Source organism: Cucurbita moschata, unplaced genomic scaffold (assembly GCF_002738365.1).
Source record: "Cucurbita moschata cultivar Rifu unplaced genomic scaffold, Cmos_1.0 Cmo_Scf00050, whole genome shotgun sequence".
Taxonomy (NCBI): domain Eukaryota; kingdom Viridiplantae; phylum Streptophyta; class Magnoliopsida; order Cucurbitales; family Cucurbitaceae; genus Cucurbita; species Cucurbita moschata.
Window position 1 is genome coordinate 857,163 of NW_019268566.1, and position 24,036 is coordinate 881,198.

A 24,036-nucleotide genomic window follows, 5' to 3' on the forward strand; every position below is an offset into this window, starting at 1 on the left:
TTTTTTTTTTTTTTTTTTTTTTTTTTTTTTTTTTTTTTTTTTTTTTTTTTTTTATTGTTGAAAGTTGATCCATTTAGTTTGAAGTAGCGGTTATTTCGCAAAAGCAATTGTTGTAGTTTACTAACAACTCATGTCGAAGAATAATTGTTTTCACGTTAATATGATCATTGAAAGTATGTCCTGGCTACCTACTATCACGTTCTCGTAGTTTCAATTAGAAAAAGATTCAATCAATAGAAACTTAATTTTAGACATTTAGATAAACTATCCTAAAAATAATTGAGTAACAAAAAAAAAAAAAATAATAATTTAAAACCTAAAATAAAAGTATTAAAAAGTCTAGGAACTAAGATATAAATATAAGATAAAGTCTAAATGTTGTTAGATTAAATTGAGGTTAGAAGAAAAATATTATGACGTCAAAATAAACGCAATATTGTTGACGTCATGTTACTATTGCTAGTCATATCTGAGCTGGCGATAAAGAACGTGGAAGACAAGGCGAAGGCCCTATCTCAATCAATTATTAAAAAAAAAAAAAAAAAAAAAAAAAACCAANTTTTTTTTTTTTAATCAATCATCTTATTTCTTTCTTCGTTGAGATTTTCTACATTTAAGACAAAATAAATTAGGTACGGCATCTCGATAGAGATGTCCATGAGGCCACCCCTATTTCGATCTCTGTGAAATTCTCTATTTATTTGTCTCGAGAATGAAGCTGAAATTTTAATAAATTTGTGGGAATCTGAATTCTGAATTCCTGTGGTATATAGATAAATATTTAAAAAACTATTTTTTTAAAAAAATTAGGAGTAATTTTCTTATTTTCAAATATAATTTCTATTAAAAATGAAAAATATGATAATAAATATAGTAATATTTTAAAATAAAATAATTTCTAAAAATTTAAATTTGAATAATAAAATTAAACATTTAAAAATATATATATATATATAATTAAATAATTTGTATTTGTGTGCCAACTTGATTAATTTAAGTTAAATAAGTTTATATTTGAAGTCGAAAATTGTTTCACATGGAGTTTTGAAACTTGCGTTTATACTTTCTAATTTTTATACGTCCAGTGATTAGACATCGTTTTTTCATATTGAAAACGTGTGTTCGATTCCTATAAGTGATAGGCATAATCGGTTTCTTACCTTTCGTTTTGACTCGTTTTAACTCGAGCATTCGAGACACGTTGTTTACACTGAAGAATAACGAACAAGAATAGAGAAGGAGATTAGGTAATTTCAAAAGGAAAAAAAGAAACTCTTCCTTATCCGTTTAAACCAAGGTAGTCTAGAATGAGTCTCCTACATTTCTTTCTTAGCCGAACCTAACCTTTAATGAATTTTGAAAGCCATCGTCGGTGCACTTTTTTTTTTATTAATAGAGTTATATTAAATAAAATTAAAAATTTGAATAATGAATATTTATTTAGAAAAAGTTTTTTTCCATTTTTTTTCACCTATTATTTTTTTTTGGACTTATTCTAATAAAAAAAAATCCATGTTTTTAATTATTTTTATAAATTTCAAAATATACCATTTATTAAAAATAATTATTTTACATATTTTAGAAAATAAACAAAGACTATTAATATATCAATATGAGCATAGTTCAACCATATTTATTGTACTAAAGAAAGACGACATCTTTTTATAATATATTTTTTATAATTATTTAAATGATTATTAACATTAAAAAGTTGGATAAATGATTGGGATCAATTATAGACTTCATTTTATGGTCAATTTAAAAGATCATTTTCATCATTTTTGTTTTTATTTTATTACTTCTAATAAATTATTATTTCACACCTTATCATTTGACTTCACATTTCAAATGGAGTGGAAAATGGGCGAGAAAATTAGGAGATTTTTTTTATTTAATAAATGAGGACAGGGATGAACAATGCATTCTCCATCTTTTATTATTATTATTATTATTATTATTATTATTATTATTATTTTAATATATAGTTTTAAATTTTTTTAGATTTTTTTTTGTAATATTTATTTTTTTTTTATAATTTGTGTGACTTTAGATTTCAAACTTGATCATGTTATGAAAATTAAAAATATTTAATGTTTATTATTGACGTTAGTGATTCATTATAATTTGTAAATAAAGATAATTTAAAAAAAAAATTAATAATCCACCGACCCAACCTAAAAATAAAGAGTTGGGTCGGGTTTTATTACAAACCTTATTCGAATCATTCCAAGTCACCGATACAATTAATTTGAAATAAATTCTATCTCAACCTAACTTGACTCGTGTAATGACACTCGTAGAACTTCTACGCAAAATTAAAAATGTGGCAATCTTTCCCTGCAGACATGCATGTGATACAAGAAGTCAAATTTCTGTTCTTCAAGAGGATTCTCTCTCTTACATGCAGACCCATCAATAACTATCCATTCATTTTTACTTCATACGCATCATGTTTGATTCAGTTCGTTTATGTACTCTTCCTTTACTCTATTGAAAAAGAGAAATGTACGATTAATTCGTAAATCGCATCATTTTTTAAAAATTTTCGTTGAAAACAAATATGAAAATAAGGGCCTCCATTCAGAAAATTTGTGAAAAATGCCGCCTGATTCGTAGGCGGAGACGAATTATGGTAATTTGTTCCAATCCGAGACATAAATAATGTGAAAAATGCAACTTTTTTCTGTCAGTATAGCTTATTTCGGAATATTTATAGCGTCTTTCTTCTATAAGCCCGCTAAATCCCACTTAGGGAGATTTGATTCATTCTGAATTCTTTAATTCGGAATGAAAGGGTTCACTTTGACCGTTAAGAGTAGGTAACTCGTTCTGTTCCCTGTGTCTTTGTTTCTATTGCATTCTACCATGGGAAGGTTACAATTCTGAAGATGCGGTACTAATTAGCGAGCGTCTGGTATATGAAGATATTTATACTTCTTTCCCCATCGAGAAATAGAACTGACTAATCCTAAGGCAAAGGGGCGAGAAACTCAACGGCACTATTCTTGAACAACTTGGAATTGGGCCTTCCTTCTTTTCGCACTATTACAGATATGAAAATGAAAATAATGGGCAAAATTGGATTCAATTGTCAACTGCTCCGGGGTTTGAAACCAAACTTCTCCTCAGGAGGATAGATGGGTCGATTCAGGTGAGATCCAATGTAGATCCAACTTTCTATTCACGCGTGGGATCCGGGCGGTCCGGGGGGACCACCTCGGCTCCTCTCTTCTCGAGAATCCATACATCGTAGTGGCTCCGTTCCATGCCTCATTTCATAGAGAACCTCAAAGTGAACCGGTAATACGAGGATTTTGAGTCCTCTGCTCTACTAATTGAGCGATACCGACCATTTCTGACACATTATCTTTATTTATTTTCATAGCAGATTTGAATCGGTAACAGGAAGATTTTGAGTCATCTGCTCTACTCGAAAAAGCGATTCGATTGATGGGATTGAGATTGATATTCCAATCTTTCTTCTTCGAACGTATTGATTTGACCCTATAAGCGGGACCGCCACCCCATAGCATGTTGCCACCAGAAGCAGAACCCCATATTTCCTTTTTAGCATCAAAATGGGTAATGTCATACTTGTGTAATGGACAATCCAAAGATAAGGGCAACATAGATGTCGGAGAAGAAGAGGATAAAGATTTTGGAGTGGGCGATTCCAAAAGCGATGTTCTTGCTACGCTAAATGGAGGAAAAAACGAGAGCACGAGACGAATGAGAAATAAAAATAACAAACCAATACTTACCACATTCACAAGAGTACGTCACAGGGAACGCAGAGGAATGTCAAGGTCAGCACCTATCACTCTTAATTATTTGCAGAAAATATAATACGGGTATTCAAATGACTCGAGAATTCAACCAAATTGAGCTATCCAACCTTGAGTAACATTTTTTTTTTTTCCGATTTAGATTGGGTTGAATTTTTTGAAAATTGATAATTCAAGTCGATTCGCAGGTTGACATTTTTTTTTTTTTTTGTCGCATAACCCAACAAACCCGAGAATAAGGTTACAACTCAACCCTACTCTACTTCTAGTCGATTCAATATATATTCTAGATCATAAGGAATTAAAACAAATTTTTTTTTTTGGAAATAAATAGTATGGAATAATTACAAAAAAATATATATATATATATATATATATATCCTTATAATACTTCAAGACGTGGCAATGATTTCTTCATTCAAGATTATCTATGTGGCGTATTCAAGACCGTCCAAACCACGAAAATTTTCGGCACGTCAGCAAAACGTCAGCGAATGACGTCTTCTAACACACGTATCCTTTGAGATCGTTGGAAATGTGATAATATAAAAATTATAAAATACAGACAATTTTTTTTTTAATTTTTATATTTTAATTATTTTCATAAGTAAATACAAACTTTAAATTGAAATTTGAAATAAATGAAAATTTAATACATTAATAAATATCATTAGTGAAACATCTTATTTATTTGGTTAAAAAAATAGAAAAGGTTAAACAAAGGTCAATTGTTTATACGATATTTCAAAAATAAATTTTTATTAATTCATAGAAGTGTTCGTTGACTTTAATCTTAGGACATATAAACCTATTCTCGAATAAAAAAAAAGATTAAATATTTATTGTAGTTTATAAAGAAATGATCGATTTGTTGGTTGACTTCAATTTCGATTTGTTTGAGTGAACTCATGCTAAAATAAAGAAAGACTTTCTCTATTTTATAGAATTTTGATAGACCCAAGTTTTGATTTGGTTGATTTTGAACCGTGTTTTTTACTCGGAGCTCTAACCCAATCATTTTCCAAGAACTTAAATTTTTTAACTTTGACCTAATTTATTTTTAGCGAGCTCGGCTAAATTAGCCTCGAATTTCACTGCCATATGACACAATTTTATTAAACTAGCTCACAAATGACCTTATTTTAATTATCAAAATTTTAAATAATTTTTAAAGACATCTATTTTCATTATTAATCTAAATTAATAACATGAACCATAGGTTTGGTAAGGATATTTAATTTCTTTTTTTTTTTTAAGGTTTTCTAAAAATTTAAGAATATTTTTTAAAAATTAAAGGATATTTTTGAAATATTTTGAAAGTTGAAGGGTATATTAGAAACCAAGTGTTTTTTTAAACAAAATATTAACCGTTTTCTACTCAACTAAGATTGAAGTCATTCTTTAACCCTTTTTTTAGTTTTAAAGGTATTTTTTAGACTTATTTTTTTAATTTAAAGTATTATTAAAACTTTTTAAATCTACAAAATAGAGTTATATATATATATATATATATATATATATATATATATATATATATATATATAATTTTGGAAGACAATTTCAACCCAAATTCAAGTAATTCAGTAAGAGAATGACGTCAGAAATAAGACGTCATTTTTTTTTTTTTTTTTAGATAGGCCTTATATAAGGCTGTTGCTATAAGAAGGTGCGATTTGTAGCAAAACAATTCACACAAACGCATTTGATTTCCTCTCTTCATTAAATTACCCTCTGCAGTTCTTGTTCCCTCATAATTCCGGCCATGTCCGCCACCGCCAAGCTGCTTGTCGCCGATCTCGCTTCCACCGTCCACCAACTCCCTTCCCGCTTCGTCCGCCCCATCGACGACCGTCCAAACTTCTCCCATGTCCGAGCTCCGACCGGCCACTCTTTCCCTGTCATTGACCTCCACAACCTCCACGGCCCCTCTCGTGCTGATGTCGTCGCCCAAATTGGCCAAGCCTGTGAGCGCGACGGTTTCTTTCTGGTAATGGGTTGTTTCTAATTTGGGTAAAGTTTACTTCTTTTTGTGGTTTTAATGGAGGGGTTTGGCTGTTTTAGGTGAAGAACCATGGGGTGCCGGAGGAGATGATAAATGGGATGCTGAGATTGGCTAGGGAGTTTTTCCGGCTGCCGGAGTGTGAGAGACTTAAGAGCTATTCCGATGATCCGACGAAGACGACGAGGCTTTCGACGAGTTTCAATGTGAAGACGGAGAAGGTGGCAAATTGGAGAGATTTCTTGAGACTCCATTGTTACCCTCTCGAGCTTTATGTCAATGAATGGCCCGACAATCCTCCATCCTTCAGGTAACAAACACATTTCATTCATGCATGAATATCTGCTGTCCAAACCGTTAGCAGATATTGTCTGTACTTTCTCTTTTGAAGTACTCTCAATTTTTAAAATGGTCAATAGGGAGAGCCACACCTTTACAAACGGGGGAGAGATTTCTTACCAACTAGGATCTCACAATACACCCATCTTTGGGGCCCAACCCAACGGAATGGGACCCACCAAATCCACCCACTTTAGGTCCCAGCATGTTGCTGACACATCGTCTCATGTTCACCCTCTTTGGAGCTCAGCCTCCTTACTAACATATGTAACTGCCCAAGCCATTAGGGGCCGATATTGTCCTCTTGACTTTCCCTTTAGAGCTTACCCTCAAGGTTTTTGAAACGTAGAGGTTTCCACGCCCTTATCAAGAGTGTTTCAATTCTCCTCCCTAACCGATATGCGATTTCATAATCCACCCATCTTCGGGGCCAGCGTTCTCGTTGGTATTCGTTCTTTTCTCTAATCAATGTGGGACCCCACTAAATCCACCCCCTTCGAGGCTAGTGTCCTTGTTGGCACATCGCCTCATGTTTACCCTGTTCGGGGCTCACCCGATGTCTAGCTCTAATACTATTTGTAATGGCCCAAGTCCACCACTAGCAGATATTGTCATTTCTTCGCTTTACTCTTTAAAAAGTCTCTGTTAAAGAGAGGTTTCCACGCCCTTATAAGATGTGTTTCGTTCTTCTCCTCGCCAACATTTCTAACATAAAATATCCTTACTTGCCTTACACAGGAAAGAAGTGGCGGAGTATTGTACAAGTGTGAGGGAATTGACACTAAAGCTATTAGAGGCCATTTCTGAGAGCTTGGGGTTACCAAAAGACTCCATAGCCAATTCAATTGGAGGCCATGGCCAACACATGGCCTTGAACTACTATCCGCCATGTCCACAGCCAGAGCTCACCTATGGCTTACCTGGCCACACCGACCCGAACCTCATCACTCTCCTCCTCCAAGACCAAGTCCCCGGCCTCCAAGCCCTCCACGACAACACTTGGTTCGCTCTCGACCCCATCCCTAACACCTTTATAATTAACATCGGCGATCAAATGCAGGTATAACCCTCTTCTCATATATATGTCAAAACAAAGATCATAGATATACAAGTGATAATATTTATGTTTTTGTTTAGGCGTTGAGTAATGACAGATACAAGAGCGTGCTTCATCGAGCTGTTGTGAATAGTGAAACGGAGCGAATTTCGATCCCGACATTTTATTGTCCGTCGCAGGATGCGATGATCGGGCCGTTTAAGGAGCTGGTCGACGACAAGAATAGAGCGGTGTATAGACAATTTACTTATTCAGAATATTACAAGACGTTTTGGAATGAAGGACTTGCAACCAAAAGATGCTTAGATTTGTTTAGAGTTGAATGATTTGTACAGTCCAATTGATCCTTCCATGCTTAAGGGCTGCTCGCATCTCCGACAGAGGAGCTTTCTGAGCTGGTTGAGCTGATGTCGGGCCGCACAATGGCCTCCTCCATCAACGACCAACTGCCAAGCTTGACATGGGATGACAAGTTGACAGCGTATGGCTTGAAGACTGGCCAGCTGAGATGTTTATCATCATAGTTTATCCATAATGTTCTTATTTCAAAAAAAAAAAAAAGTATATTATGTCATATGATATCTTTATTTGATTTGATGACGATCGGTGAATCGATAAAGTGCACAAAATGCAATCGTTCATTGACATCATCCTTGATCTTCTCTTGATTTCTTTTGTTTCGATTTCGTTCTTTTTGCTGTCAAGGATTGCATTAACATATAAAATAGAAGGTTGTATGACTCAACCAACATAAAACATGTGTGGTTGAATATATAATATTAAATATATAAATGATATATTTGATGTTCAGTATAAAAGCTGTATATCTATGATACAACTGATATATCCAAAATCGCGAAATCGACCAAAACCAACTCACCATCATTGTAGTTGGTCGGTCAGTGTGACAATTTCTCCAAAACTGATCGTCAAACATCAATATGTCGTTCATTGACTAGACCTCATGGGAACTCATCAATGTGTCATTAACCTCTATTGACACAAACTCGTACCGTTCAACCCATTTAACTAGACCTACAACTTAGTGTTGTTCTTCCAAATTCTCATGGGAACCAAAACATACACCATACACCTTCATTTTCAGTGATTCGATCATAGAAACCTCATGGTTAAGTGTGTTTTTCCTAGAGCTACTCTATATTGTACGACCTCTTGAAAGTTTTCACCTGATGCATGTAAGTAAGAACAAAACATTTTGGAAGGGATTGGATTGGTTTGTGGGGATAATCTTTACTCTTAAAAACGAACTGTAACGTGATCAGGGGATGCAAAGAAATGTCGAGGTCATCAAAGGCCATATCCAGATTCCGAATCATGGGCATGAGACCATAAAAAATAGGAGAGAACAAGAAACCATAGTGGATAAAATTGTTGATTCCGAGCCCATGCTCGAAACCGAGGCTCGAAATGGAATGCTATTCACGATAAACAAAGAAGAAAGCTAAGTAAAATCAAGAACAGGAACCATATAGAAAGTAGGAAGCTTGATTGTGGACTTGTAAATGTTACATTAAGATACCTCAAATAGATCAAAGCATACAAAAAAGGTAAAGAATAAACCAATTTCTCACAAATGGCTACACAAGTTCCTTCTTTTTAGGTTCAAGAACAGGAGGATCGACCTCAATTCCCATATTGGCTGCTGTCCCTGCTATGACCCTCATTGCTGATTCAATGGTTGTGCAATTCAAATCTGGTAACTTTTCTGCAGCAATCACACGCAGCTGTTCAATGGTTATCTTTCCCACTTTTTGTGCCTGTGGATCTTTTGATCCCTTTTCAACTCCTGCATAACCAGTTCATACTGATTAAAACGAAAGTTTGATGATCGTTTTTGCGTATGATCTCGTAACAAAACGACATGTATTGTATCATAAAAGAGAGAAGAAGCAGATTCTCGAGATGCAACAGTTCGACGATAGCGCTCTTGAAAGGCTATTGTAATATTGTAATTTCTTTTGATCTTGTGTTTGGGTACCTAACGCATACTCGAGCTGTGATGGGAGGCGAGTATGCCGCCCAGCCACAATGCTCAAGCTGCAACAGTCCCTCCATCCCTGGGAGGGTTTGTGCCCAAACATTGATAGCCACTGAGGAACTATGGATCCACTGCAACATGCTACATAAACATTTTCTAAACAATTTGCCAAGCTCTAATTGTGGCAGTAATGGAAGTGGAAGAGTCATAGAATTCCTTAGAACTTGCACTCATTAAGAGGCAAGAAGAACGATGACGCCCCAAACCTCACCCAGTTCCCTTTCTGAAATAGTCTTCAATCCTTTTCCAACCAAGATTCTCAAAAAATGGTCATAACAACGGTCGAAGATGGTTGGGAGAGGAGTCCTATCTCGGCTAATTAATGGGTTGATCATGAGTTTAGAAGTGAGGAATACTATCTCCATTGGGATGAGGCGTTTTGGGGAAACCAAAAGCAAAGTCACGAGAGATTAGGCTCAAAGTAGACAATATCATACCATTGTGGAAATCCGTGATTCCTAACAATAGCATCAAGTTACAGAATAGATCCCGGTTAAGAATGGACTGATAATCTATATAATAATACATGAAGGCCTGAAATTTGAAAGAGACACAAAATGTGCCAAAGAAACCAACAGCCTCTAAGAGAGATGGGTAGTGAGCTGCAATTTGTTGAAGAGGAGGATAGTATCCTTCCAATATTGCTTGCACCAGACATATCAGCTCGAGACAAGAAGATCACTGGGCAATCTTTTCAGATTTTATTATGGATGTTCATACCACCCGGAAGAAAACTTTAGGACGTCATTTCTGTAACAGCCCAAGTTTACCGCTAGCAGATATTGTCCTCTTTGAGTTTTCTCTTCCAGACTTTCCCTTAAGGTTTTAAAACTCGTAGGGAGAAGTTTCCACACCCTTATAAGAAATGCTTCATTCCCCACTCCATCCGATATGAGATCTCACATTCCACCCCCATTGGGGGCCCAGCGTCCTCGCTGGTGTTGGATGATGAAAATCCCACTAGTCCCACATCGGCTAATTTAGGGAATGATCATGGGTTTATAATCAAATAATACTCTTTCCATTGGTACGAGCCCCTTTTGGGGAAGCCCAAAGCAAAGCCATGAGAGCTTATGCTCAAAGTGGACAATATCATACCATTATGGAGAGTTGTGTTCATCTAACATGGTCTTGGAGCCATGCTAACTTAGTCGTCCCAATAGATTGGTAAATCCTCAAATGTCGAACAAAGGACTCCAAAAGAAAAGGAGTCGAACCTCGATTAAGGGGAGGCGTACTTTGTTCGAGGGGAGGTGTTGGATGATGAAAATCCCACTAGTCCCACATCGGTTAATTTAGAAAATGATCATGGGTTTATAATCAAAGAATACTCTCTCCATTTGTTCGAGGGGAGGTGTTGGATGATGAAAATCCCACTAGTCCCACATCGGTTAATTTAGAAAATGGTCATGGGTTTATAATCAAAGAATACTCTCTCCATTGGTATGAGGCCGCTCGATGATTGATTCTGATACCATTTGTAACCACTCAAGCCCACTGCTAGCAGATATTGTCCTCTTTGGGCTTTCCCTTCGAGGCTTCCCCTCAAGATTTTAAAACGCGTTTGTTAGATAATACAACCTCCCAACTTAGGCTAGGGTGAGGTAGATGAATCATAAGATGTAGGACTTCTTCCATTTCTTAATCCTCTCATCAATTGCTTCAACTAAGGAATGCAAAATACTAATATTTCTATGATTATGACTACATATCAAGGTACTTCAAGGGCCATTCCCACCTCAGACCTCAAATTCATGCTTATTAAAGACATTGATCTCTGCCGCTACAATTTTATCTAAATCCACTCTAAGCCAATCTAAACAAGTTACTGTTGGATAGACATATCAGCAGATAAACACACAAAATAAGAAAATAAAACAGCCAAAAGAAACATCAAACAGTTCAAAAGGGAAATACCAGCAGCCTTGAGAAGAAGAACTGAAGCAGGGGGAGTCTTGAGCACGAAAGTAAAACTTTTATCCTGTTCCAAATCAAACAATCAAGAAATTCCCAAAGGAAAGCATAGCAAATCATTCACAGACAACAACAGAGAAAGGAAGAACAAACCCACATCGTAAACAGTAATTTCAACTGGAATAACGTAGCCAGCCTTGTCGGCAGTCTTGGCATTGTAATCCTTACAGAAAGCCATAATATTAACACCCTTAGAACCAAGAGCAGGGCCAACAGGAGGAGCTGGGGTAGCCTTTCCAGCCTCCAGAGCAAGCTTAATCACCCCAATTACTGCAACCCCCAAAACCAAATTAAAGAAAACCAGAGCTCAATCAAGAACAATGTGGAAAAAAATTAAGGGTTTATGCGAATAAGAAATTTACCCTTCTTGGCTTTTCCACCAGGCTTGGCTTTAGGAGGCGCCATTGAGACAACACTGAGACGCCTTGGAGTGGGAGAGATTAGCGACGAAGATTGGCCATGGCTGAAGAATCGAAGCGAGAAATTGAACTTTGAAGACAACCCTGAAGAGGGTGAAGCAAGAAAGGAAGAGGAAAGATGCTTGGAATTAGCAGTAAGTTTAGAAGAAAATGGATGATAGATGGAGAGGGAGGACGCCATGGATAAGCAAACACAGAGAGCTCTCAAAACTTCTTGTGGATAAACCCCGCAAATGACATAAAACGTTCCGTTTTTTCACAACAGAAACCCTTTTCTTATTTCAATAAATGTTTTATATTTTTTAAAATTTCATTATGGGAACTAATTAAATTGATCATATAAATTTTGATTACACAAGAACTGGGCCCAATATCAATTATTACGAAAAGCCCAAAATTGCAAGACGTTGTGATACCACGTATAAAAGCCCAATATTGTAATTAAAAAAAAAAAAAAAAAAAAAAAAATTCCACGTATGGGATGTTGAGATTGTGGGTCTCTTACTTATATACCTAGGATCGTCTCCTTTCGCATGTTCGATATTTGAGGCTTTTATTGACATGATGGCTTTGCTTTGAACTTCCCCGAAAGGCCTCTCAGACCAATGTAGATAGTATTCATCACTTATAAACCTATGATCATTCCCTGAATTAACCGGACTCAGTCCCAATAATCCTCAACAGAATGGACATGGAGAATTGGCGAGTCCCTAAGTTGAATTAGAGTAAGACATTTTTAGACTCAACCCGACTCAACCCATCTGTAAACTTTTTGGGTTCAAGTGGTTCTAGTGGTCGATTCATAAAATATCTAAAATTATTAGAAGGCCCACAAAATATTGAAAAAACAATTGAATTTCTAAATACAAACTTGAAAGTGTGAAATATTAAAATATTATAAAATGAATATATTAATTGAAAAACCAGTCCAGATAAATATATTACGTGGGTTCGCAGTGGGATCGTTTGGAATTTGGTTCAGTTAGATCCACGAAAATCTGATGGGCTTCTTCTATTTCGCCATTAACGGCCACAGATGCTCTCAAATCCTCCATTTCTTCACCAGAATCCTTCTCCGTTTCGGCCTCCTCAAGCCCTCGCCGGAGCACCATGCCGACTCTCCCTTCCAGCCTCCGACCAGTTACCTCTTCCTCACCGATGGCCCCTGCCCTTCGCTGGTCACCGTTCCGGTGGCTGATTTGCAGGCCAGGATCAAGAACAGCCTCCCAATCGTCGAGTTTGGGGATTTTGCTGCAAAACAGGGGATTGAATTTGGGGGAAACGACGGAGAAGAAGAGAATCGGATGTGTACGATCTGTTTGAACGAAATGGAGAGATCGGAGGCGATGAGAGAGCTCTCTAATTGCTGCCATGTCTTCCATCGGGAGTGTTTGGATACGTGGATTGATGAGTTTCAGATTACGTGCCCTGTTTGTAGATCTTTGCTTTTGCCCTCCGGTGACGGCGGTGGGTTTCGATTCCTCCGGTGACCGTCAGATACACAGCGACCGCCGCCGGGATCGACGGCGGCAACTCCTCCGCTTCCACTCGCATTCTCTTTCTCTCAGGATTTTCTTTTTTTTAATCTCTGAATATTCATTTTGTAATTTTTCGTTAAAAGTTTTATTATGTAAAGTTATAATATAATTTTAAACTTTTAATTTATATAAATAAACTTATTAAGTATTTACATTTTAATATGTTGGACATAAAATAAAACTTTGTGGATATTAAATTTATTAGATTAAAAAAAACTAAACCAATATTTATCACATAAAATTTATTAGACATTTAAATTTAATGTCAATTTAAAAAATCAAAATCAGGATATTTTAATTTTTTTGAATGGTCTAATTGAATTGCATTAGATAGCTGTTTGAGTCGGTTTCAACAATTCTAGTATTTATTATAATTTTAGTTTAAAAGAGGAAAAAACTTTGACTTTTGTAACTTCATCTTTATCTCTAGATGAGTCAGTATGTTCAGTTTTTTAAATTCATCGTCGTCATCACACAAATCGTCGGTGCAGGAGGAATAGGCAACCACACACCAAGGAGAACAAGTGTGTCAAATTGCAGTGCTATAAATTCCGTCAAAGTCAACGGTGTATGTGTACAATCATCATTCAATAATCAAAGTCAACAGTCAATGAGTACAGTCAACAAGAAATTTTGTCAAAGTCAACTATGAATTCAAGGAATTAGACTATTTCGAGAGATTTTGACTAGCCTAATCTCGTCTCAACTCAATCTCCTAGTTTAGGTCGAGTTTTTTTTTTTTTTTTTTCCTTTTAAGCATCGTTCGATGTGTTTTAGCTCGAATTGGGCTATTTTCAATTGTTTTTTAGTTGATTTTAACGATACTAATAATTATGAGAAGTGCTAATTTTTCTAAAAAATAAACGTTCGACTAAAGTAATTAGCTATCGATTGAAATTGTCCTTTTAAAGTGTGATAAACAATTAAAGAAAGTTACAAGCTGTAATCGAGGTAAGTAAATTCACTGCTAAGATGTTATATACTTATGCTGGGTTGGATGAACTATTCGCAATATGTTATACCATGATACTATTCTTGTACGAATGCTCGTTATAATTTTATTAGTCATGCGACTGATGTTAACGTTTCTATGTAAAGACAAACAAGCTATGATTTTAAATCATACATGTATGCTATCCACAAGGTTGATGTGAACGTTTTATGAAATGAAATGATTACAATAACGCATCATGAGTTATAAAGCCGGTTTTCTTGTCTGTGAGACCCCATGTATATGTATGATCATGATAAAATGAGTTTATATAAATTTGACGATATGACCATTCTATGCTTTCGTGACGATATAATTATAACTACGTATTTGAGAACTTGACGATTTGATCAGGATGGAGATTACCAATATGACCTTTCCATACTTTCATGATGATATGGTCACAATTATGGGTCACTTACCGTTTATTTTATACAATTTAACATTTTATTTTCAAGTAAGAACAAAAGCATCCTAAGTGAGTGACGTTGTTTACTACACATGTCATGAGTAGTCACGTTATAGAGTTAGCTTTCACATCTAATTGTGTCATTTAAGAAATTATTGTGCTTGCATTTAAAACGGAGCAGGTAAAAAAATAATTTAAGAATTATTTGTGAGATTTAACCAACCGGAGGGGTTAAATTGAAATATAATCTAAATTATAGAGACCAAATCGAAACTTTTAAAACTACAGGAAGAGGGACTCGGATTCATTGAAGTTGCTACCATCGGAGAATCCAAATTAAAATGTTAACTTACAACTATATTTAAAAATTACTGTCGATGTTTCAAAAGTTTTATTATATTGAATTTTTTTTAATTCAAAAACACTTTCAAACGTTTTTTAAAAATTAAAAAAAATATTTATTTTAGTATATCGATGGAACAAACTGTTTAGTATAGATATCTTACCATCAAAAAGCTTTCCGTTAGTTCTCCGTAAACTAATTCAACCTATTTATTAACTCTTTTACTGATCTTTGTCCTTCCATTCATCTTTCTTCTTCTTCGGCCCTTAGCTTAGCTGCCCTGTCGAATGAATCAGGATTCCCCCTTCAAATACACACTGTCAACTCTCGTCTTCTTCCTTTTCTTTTCTTTACTTTACTGTAAAGTATTTTCTTTATTAGATTACGGGACTAGGCAAGTCCGCGATTCCTTCTTAACTGCACTGCTCCGGAACTTCTCCTTTACAGTCTCGCCGCTTCGCGCCTCTTCTCGGCTTCCTATTTCTTCTACCACTGTGAACAATTCATGAACTACTTTACAATCACAAGCTCTTAAACTTATAAAAGTATTTTTTAAGTATGATATTAATAATAAGATTATTTTTTTAACTTAAAAAAAAAAAGTCAAAAGATATTAATTATATTTTTTTAAAAATTACATAATATTTTAAAAACATTATTGAAAATCATAAATATTTTTGAAATAAATTATTAATAATTTTTCATTTGAAAGCATCTTTAAAAGTATTTTAATTTTTTAATTTTTTTTTTTGGAAAGTGTAAGAATATTATTAAATGTTGAATTGTATTTAAAAATATACTGTTTTGGATTATTATTATTATTTTTAATTTAGTGTAAAAGTATAAATATTAAAATTGACATTAAATTAAATAATTTTCTTTTTTTTTGGGTAATGTCTATTTTTGTGTAAAGTATATATACTTGTATTTATTGTAATTTAACGCTATCAAATAAATGTTTGAAAATAGAGTTGAAAAGCAATGCTAAGAAAAAGACCCCAAAATCGAGAGCTATTCATCTGCTGCTGCTGCTTCAGATACTGCTCGACCTTGACGGCTACGGGCAGATGGGGCCTGGCAGAGGTATCCGAGTCCAATTCTTTTTGAATTATACCATTCTTTTAAGATTCCCCATGAGCCAGCGATTCAAAGAATGCCCAGAACAGCTCAAAACAGAAGAGACCAGCAAAAGGATAACCATTCTTCAATTCCCCATTTTGGGATGCCAATCCCAATTCTCTGTCTCCTTAGGACACTCATTTTGTTCATTCTTTGATGGGTTCACTTCGTTTAATCTTTCTGGCGTTTTTAATCTTCAGAGAATAGCTTAGAGGCGCTTTGTTGAGCTTTGAAAGCTTCTGGGCTGTTATGGGTCTGAGCAGACCTCACAAGGTTGCCAATGGTTTCTCTCCCAGATGGGTTTTTCTATTTTGCATTGCTAGCTTCTTCTTGGGTGTTTTTGTTGTCCACAGGTACTATTTCTTTTGTCGTTTTTGTGTCTGAGATCTTGTACTGAATGGAATCGTCTTGTTGGGTTTTGCCATTTTCAATGTGGATAGTGGGTTATGTTCTTGAGTGGATAGTTGATTATTTTCCTGTAGGTAGTGAAGCATGCTTATTGTTGAATCTGATATTGGATGTCTACTTACTGAGAAGAAATGCATGAAAATGGAGAACTTTTGTTCTGTTTTACAAGCTTAAATCCTTCAAAATTTGGTCCATAGGACAGATCTGCAATGTGGTTTCTTTTCTTTTCTTTCTTTTGGGATCGTCTTAGTGTGAGATTCCATGTTGGTTGGGGAGGAGAATGAAGCATTCTTTATAAGGGTGTGGAAACCTTATTACTGAAGGGGGTGGATTGTGAGATCCCACATCCGTTGGGGAGGAGAACGAAGCACTCTTTATAAGAATGTGGAAACCTCCCCTTGCAAATGCGTTTTAAAAACTTGGGGAAGCCCAAAAAGAAAAGCCCAAAGATAACAATGTCTACTAGCAGTGGGCTTGGGCTGTTACAAATGGTATAGAGCTAGACACCGGACGGTGTGCTAGCCAGGACATTGAGTGTTGAAGGGGGTGGACACCGGACAATGTGCCAGCAAGGACGCTGGGTCTCGAAGGGGGGGGGGGTGGATTGTGAGATCCCACATCGATTGGAGAGGGCTGTTACAAATGGTATCAGAGCCAGACATCGGATAGTGTGCTAGCGAGGACACTGAGCCCTGAAGGGGGTGGACACCGGGCAGTGTGCCAACAAGAACGCTGGGCCTCGAAGGGGGGTGAATTGTGAGATCCCACATCGATTGGAGAGGGCTGTTACAAATGGTATCAGAGCCAGACATCGGATAGTGTGCTAGCGAGGACACTGAGCCCTGAAGGGGGTGGACACCGGGCAGTGTGCCAACAAGAACGCTGGGCCTCGAAGGGGGGTGGATTGTGAGATCCCACATCGATTGGAGAGGGCTGTTACAAATGGTATCAGAGCCAGACATCGGATAGTGTGCTAGCGAGGACACTGAGCCCTGAAGGGGGTGGACACCGGGCAGTGTGCCAACAAGAACGCTGGGCCTCGAAGGGGGGTGGATTGTGAGATCCCACATCGATTGGAGAGGGCTGTTACAAATGGTATCAGAGCCAGACATCGGATAGTTTGCTAGCGAGGACACTGAGCCCTGAAGGGGGGAAGACACCGGGCAGTGTGCCAACAAGAATGCTGGGCCTCAAAAGGGGGTGGATTGTGAGATCCCACGTCGATTGGAGAGGTGAACGAAACATTCTTTATGAGAATGTGTAAACCTCTCCCTAGCAGACGCGTTTGGAGAGAGGAAAGCCCACATCAATTGAAGAGAGGAACAAGTGCGAGCAAGGATGCTGGCCCCAAAAGGGGTAGAGTATGATTGGAGAGAGAAACGAGTGCCAGCGAGGACACTAGCCCCAAAGGGGTAGATTGTTTTAAAAACCGTGAGGGGGAAACCTGAAAGGGAAAGTCGCTGGCCCCAAAGTGGTAGATTTTTTTAAAAACCTTGAGGGGAAAGTCGAAAGAGAACAATTTCTCTAGCGGTGGGTTTGGACAGAATAAAACGAGCTCCTTGTGCTCTATGCTTGGCTAGATTTGTTGTAAAGAAGACAGATTCTTATTTCCAATATCCTCTCCATTCTATGCATTTAGGTGTATAAGTTGGTAGATTAATTTTTTCTTTTTAATATTTGTGTTACAGGTTTTGGGGTGTGCCTGATCCTGTTGAAGAAACAGATGAGGAGGTATCTATAGACAAAGTCCAATCAAAAACTTCTCAGCCCATTGTTAACTGTGAGAAGAAGGCGAGTGACATAAATGTTACAAATTAACTTCACTACAATATCTTGACGACTGTGTTCATATTACAGGAACCCTCCCTACAAGCTGATATTCTTTCTCAACTATCGCAGACCCATGATGTTATCATGTGAGTTTTAGTCTCTTGCTTGTATGTGTATTATTCAAGAAGTGCTCTAATCTGATAGAGATATATATGGTAGATATTTCATAGGTGGTTATATCTGTTTAGATAGTGCTTTAATTCTCTTTTGGTGTACGTACTTGAAGTCATCAATACAAATCATTTAGCCAATATTCCTCCGTGCATTTTCTCTCTCTTGTTCTTTGTGTTCATCTAAATTGAGTGTATGCGTTGTTGTGCGATCTTAACAATATTATCCATCCTACGTTTGAAGTATGTTATGACATGAGCTCTTCAGGACATTAGACAAAACAATCTCATCATTGGAGGTGCAGCTAGCTACAGCTAGAGCTTCTAAAGCAGATAACAATGAAGGATCTCCTATGGTTACAGAGCTCGGAATCGAGAATTTGAAGGAGCGGCCGAAGGTTTTCTTTGTTATGGGAATCATTACGGCCTTCAGCAGCCGAAAGCGTAGAGACTCGATTAGAGAAACATGGATGCCTCGAGGTTCAAACACAACATTGTCATTCTGTTGCTATGTTTTCTGATTTTGGATCAAACTTGTTCCTTGTGACACATGGTTTTGTTTCATTTAGGTGAAGATTTAAGGAAGCTGGAGGTGGAGAAGGGAATTATAATACGCTTTGTCATTGGACATAGGTAGAGTTTTCATAAATGCATGAAGTTTCTTTATTGTGAACTCTCGTGTTTCGTAATCTAATAGTTAATTTTGTATGCTATGGTTCTTAGTGCAACTCCTGGTGGCGTATTGGATCGTGCGGTTGATGCTGAGGAGGCACAACACAAGGATTTTCTAAGACTGGTATGTAACTGTTAGTATTATGATACAAATAGCCTATAGGTGGTGTAATACCCCAAGTCCACCGCTAGCAGATATTGTCTTTTTTGGGCTTTTCCTTTCGGGTTTCCCTTCAAGGTTTTGTAAAACGCGTCTGCTAGGGAGAGACTTCTACACCCTTATAAAGAATACTTTTGTTTTGTAAAACGTGTCTGCTAGGGAGAGGTTTTGACACCCTTATAAAGAATACTTTGATCTTCTCCCTAACGACGTGGGATCTCACAATCCACCCCCCTTCAGGGCCTAGCATCCTTGTTGACACTCGTTTCTCTCACCAATCAATGTGAAATCTCACAATCCACCCCCCTTCGGGGCTCAGCGCCCTTGTTGGCACACTGTTCGGTGTCCTCCCCCTCTTCGAGGCTCAGTGTCCTTGCTTGCACACTGTTCAATTTCTAGCTCCGATATCGTTTGTAATGGCCCAAGCCCACCGCTAGCAGATATTGTATTCTTTGGGCTTCCCCTCAAGGTTTTTAAAACGTGTTTGCTAGAGAGAGGTTTCCACACCCTTATAAAGAATACTTCGTTCTCCTCCCTAATCGATGTGGGATCTCACAATCCACCCCCCTTCAGGGCCCAACATCCTCGCCGACACATTGCTCGGTGTCCATCCCCTTTTGGGGCTCAATGTCCTCGCTTGCACACTGCATGGTGTCTAACTCCAATACCATTTGTGATGGCTCAAGCATACCGCTAGCAGATATTGTCCTCTTTGAGTTTTTCCTTTTGGGCTTCCCTTCAAGGTTTTTAAAACGTGTTTTCTAGGGAGAGGTTTTCATACCATTATAAAGAATACTTCGTTCTCCTCCCCAACCAACACGGGATCTCACAATCCACCCCTTTTAGGGCCCAATGTCCTCGCTGGCACATTGCTCGGTGTCCACCCCCCTTTGGGGTTCACCTCGCTTGCACACCGTCTGGTGTCTAACTCCGATACTAATTGTAACGGCTCAAGCCCACCACTATTAGATATGTTTTCTTTAAGCTTTTCTTTCTGGGCTTCTTCTCAAAGTTTTTAAAACACGTCTACTAGGGAGAGATTTCCACACCCTTATAAAGAATGTTTCGTTCTCCTCCCCAGCGATGTAGAATCTCACAATTTACTCTCAGAGACTTGCACAATGCTTGATAAAGCCATGAACCATCCATAGAGCACATTCTATTTTCTCGACACGTATTCGGAAATAACCAGCTCGTCATCACTACCTTCTTCGTCGAGGAAAGCTCCCTTTCTCAGCTAGTCCTTTTTTCCCCTAATATGGGGCGTGGGGGTTGGGAAACAGAGACACTTTGAGGGAGTGATTTGTACCAAATGTTATTCAACCCTTTCTCAACCAGAGCTTCAAAAAACAGCAACCACCACATGTACACCATAATGTGCCAGCTTCTCTTATTCTTGATATAACACCAACACATAGCTAATATCTGCTTCAAGGCATGTCTATATCCAAAACTAAAGTAGCTAATATGTACTTTGATTTGCTACATTCTTTGTTAGATAAACCTCTAAACTTGGGTTGTTTTCTTACAGAACCACATAGAAGGATATCGTGAATTATCCTCCAAAACCCAAATATACTTTTCAACAGCAGTTGCTAAATGGGATGCTGATTTCTTCATCAAAGTTGATGACGATGTTCATATAAATCTTGGTTAGCATTCTCACATTCTAGGATTATTGCCTTTATACCTAAACTGATTTGTGAAAATCACAGGTATGGTTGGTTCTACCTTGGCTCGTCATAGATCGAAACCACGTGTTTATATTGGTTGCATGAAGTCGGGTCCAGTTTTTGTTCAAAAGTAAGCAAATTAAACACTCTATACTCGTAAATGTTACGTCCTTGGAACGTTACGCCGTAAAATCTTTGCAGAGAGGAAAAGTATCATGAACCTGAATACTGGAAATTTGGTGAGGAAGGCAATAAGTATTTTAGGCATGCAACTGGGCAAATTTATGGCATCTCCAAAGATTTAGCTATCTACATTTCAGTTAATAGGTAAGTCGTTTCGGTCGCTGCGTGTAATAACCCAAGTCCACCGTTAGCCGATATTGTCCTCTTTAGACTTTCTCTTCAAGGTTTTTAAAACGTCTGCTAAGGAGAGGCTTCCACACCCTTATAAAGAATGTTTCGTTCCTCTCTCCAACCGATGTGGGATCTCACAATTCCACATCCTTATAAGGACGTGGAAACGTCTCCCTAGGAGAAGCGTTTTAAAAACTTTAAGGGAAAGTTCAAAGAGGTTATTTCTCTCAGCATTTTAATAATCATCTGTCAGAATTTGCTTCTTCTTCTTGTAGGCCCATACTACATAGATATGCAAATGAAGATGTTTCCTTAGGTTCATGGTTCATTGGTCTTGATGTCGAACACATCGATGATAAGAGTCTTTGCTGTAGCACTCCACTCGGTAAAACAACGACTATTCCCTTCACCACCGTCTCATCGTGTCGAAATACGCTTTGTTTTGATTCACATTTCATGGATGCAGACTGTGAATGGAAGGCTGAAGCTGGGAATCCCTGTGGTGCATCATTCGATTGGAGTTGCAGTGGCATCTGCAAATCAGTGGAGAGAATGGAGGAGGTACACCAGAGGTGTGGGGAAGGTGAAGAGGCAATCTGGCACACCAGTTTCTAGAAAGCCTTTGAATTTGATATCTCCATCTTAGTCTGTGGATATCATCGTTACAAGGCAATGGGTATTGATTAAGTTTGGAGGTACCATCTCCCACTGCATTCATATGCCTGCCTTTGAAAGTGTGTGATTCATGGAATCTGGGCTATGTGTTGATTCTGAGTATGGAAATTTGTTGTGTTCTATTATAGAAACATAATAATTTTTAAAATCATGTGTTCATATCATTCCTTTTCTTGTTTATGTTTTTTTTAACAATGTCAAATGTTTCACCAAAATTTGACCAAATATGTTACAGTTTTTGGTATTGTAATCAGTGCATGCCATTCAAAGTGACAGACTTAGTGTTGTTCATTCTCTTTAATGAATCATTTTTTAATTTTTTTCAAATTATGGTAATTTGTTAGGTTTTTTTTTTTTAATTAAAACGTTTGTAAAATAAAATTTTAAATCATATATTTCTGTGATTTTTTTTTTTTATCACAAAATTAATTATTTACTTTTCTTTTAAAATGGGTATAAGAAAATTTAATAGAAATTAAAATATATCTGTCAAAATTAAGAGTTGGGACTCACTCTAAACCGAACAATATAGAGAAATTTCTCAACTAAAGGGACTGAAAACAGGGATTATATTCTTTGTCTCCGTCCCTAACCAATCCTTCGCCCCAAATGTGTATATATATATATACACACATGTAAGAAATTTGATCTCCGAAAATTTACGGTAAGGAATCTCCATTCCAATTTTTGAAAAAAAATAAATGAAAAATTTACGAGAATTGAGATAGAAAAGGTTTCTCGTCTCCCGTTTCGTAAACGTCTCTAGTTGAAAGTGGTCATCTAGCTAGAACGAAAACCCGAGAAAAAAAAAACGTGTAAAAAATCAAAATAGTGGTCGGTAGTACATTTTCTTTTTGGATTGTGACCTTTTGTTATGATTGTTATGAGTTATATATTCAACAATGAATGGGCATTTGGAGTAGTTTCATAAGCTACTTTAAAAAAGTATTTCAATTTTCATCGACTTCTAAACTAAAAATCTTTGACTAAGATTCAAAAGTTTATTAGGTCGGTCGTGTATTACCACCTGTTTCGATGAGATCGTAACTTACTTCAACTATGATTAAATGACTTACCGCTAGTAAATATTGTTCGTTCTTTTCGCTTCCAGGTTTCTCTTAAAATTTTAAAACACGCCTGTTAGGGAAAGGTTTCCACTCCCATATAAAGAACGTTTCGTTCCCCTCTCCACTCGATGTAGGATCTCACAAAATAGCATCTAACCCTAATCAAATTTTGTCATCGTTCGAGTTAACTCTTTAAATAAAATGTACTTACCCAATCTACGATAGAAAAATCGTGATTCTTTATATATTCAATTATTCATAACTTATAATTTTACGTGTTTAATAAGTCTCTAAACATTAAAAAAATCTCTAATAAATCCCTAAACTTTTAAATTTGTATTTAAATCTTCTGGACATATTCAATATTTTTCTAAATTTATAAAATTTATTAAATACAAAAGTGAAAGTTTAACTTTACAGATACATTGTTAAATATAAATTTTAAGGTCTGCACTTTTAATTTATTCATTAATGAATTGAAAATATTCGATTTTAAAAATATTTTATTTGAATTAATATTTCTAATATTCTTTCCTCAGCAGAAATAATTTTTTTTTTCTTTTTTTCTTTTTTTTTAAAAAAAAAAGGTTACGTGAAAGATTTTTCGTGTACAAATAAAGACGACACCTACATTATATACGTACATAAATTGACATGTGGAGCTAGGTGGGGGAGGGAGACGTTTTTCCCGTGACCTAAATAGGAATAGAGACATTGAATATGTGAACTTTTCCCGAGACTAATACTTTGAACAAGGAAATAATTCTGGGCGGGAAACTTGAAATCTCTATCCTGATTCTCACAATATTTAATGAAAAAAATTGGCTGAATTATAACATGAAAAGAAAAGTTATCGTTAGTTCTACTTTGCATCGAGCTGATATCAACGATCTTCGTTATACAATGTATCTTGTTCTTAACCGATTAAAGGCGAAATTTTAATTATTTAAAAGAAAGTAAGAGGTTTAAATTCTATTTTATTATGAATTTATCTACTCAAAGTTAATTTGGCAAGTTCTTTTACGTTACAAATTATTATTTCTCAAAATTCATAA

General features: G+C 36.5%; 3 protein-coding genes across 4 annotated transcripts; 2 read left to right on the forward strand and 1 right to left on the reverse strand.

The window, feature by feature from the left end:
* Positions 1-5,472: 5,472 nt before the first annotated feature.
* Positions 5,473-7,845, forward strand: LOC111435762 (protein DMR6-LIKE OXYGENASE 2-like). Its single transcript, XM_023073291.1, has 4 exons — positions 5,473-5,772; positions 5,847-6,094; positions 6,862-7,183; positions 7,261-7,845. Exons 1-4 carry the CDS (start codon positions 5,548-5,550, stop codon positions 7,504-7,506), a joined length of 1,041 nt encoding a protein of 346 aa, XP_022929059.1. The 5' UTR covers positions 5,473-5,547; the 3' UTR covers positions 7,507-7,845.
* Positions 7,846-8,661: 816 nt separating this feature from the next.
* LOC111435764 (50S ribosomal protein L11, chloroplastic) lies at positions 8,662-11,904 on the reverse strand. The gene is made up of 4 exons (XM_023073297.1): positions 11,576-11,904; positions 11,311-11,483; positions 11,157-11,220; positions 8,662-8,987 (listed from the first exon to the last, which is right to left on the reverse strand). The coding sequence occupies exons 1-4, from the start codon at positions 11,811-11,813 to the stop codon at positions 8,779-8,781; spliced, it is 684 nt and encodes a 227-aa protein (XP_022929065.1). The 5' UTR covers positions 11,814-11,904; the 3' UTR covers positions 8,662-8,778.
* Positions 11,905-15,908: 4,004 nt separating this feature from the next.
* LOC111435760 (beta-1,6-galactosyltransferase GALT31A-like) lies at positions 15,909-22,076 on the forward strand. Of its 2 annotated transcripts, XM_023073287.1 has the most exons (14): positions 15,909-15,996; positions 16,233-16,385; positions 16,418-16,437; positions 16,638-16,651; positions 18,129-18,231; positions 18,298-18,356; positions 18,649-18,860; positions 18,950-19,013; positions 19,104-19,176; positions 20,744-20,864; positions 20,928-21,015; positions 21,087-21,212; positions 21,515-21,624; positions 21,706-22,076. In XM_023073287.1, the coding sequence occupies exons 2-14, from the start codon at positions 16,313-16,315 to the stop codon at positions 21,852-21,854; spliced, it is 1,212 nt and encodes a 403-aa protein (XP_022929055.1). In that variant the 5' UTR covers positions 15,909-15,996; positions 16,233-16,312; the 3' UTR covers positions 21,855-22,076. The 2 variants fall into 2 exon arrangements, with proteins under 2 accessions (XP_022929055.1, XP_022929054.1); XM_023073286.1 differs by lacking the exons at positions 15,909-15,996; positions 16,418-16,437; positions 16,638-16,651 and having other exon boundaries at positions 16,007-16,385.
* The last annotated feature ends 1,960 nt before the right edge of the window (positions 22,077-24,036 follow it).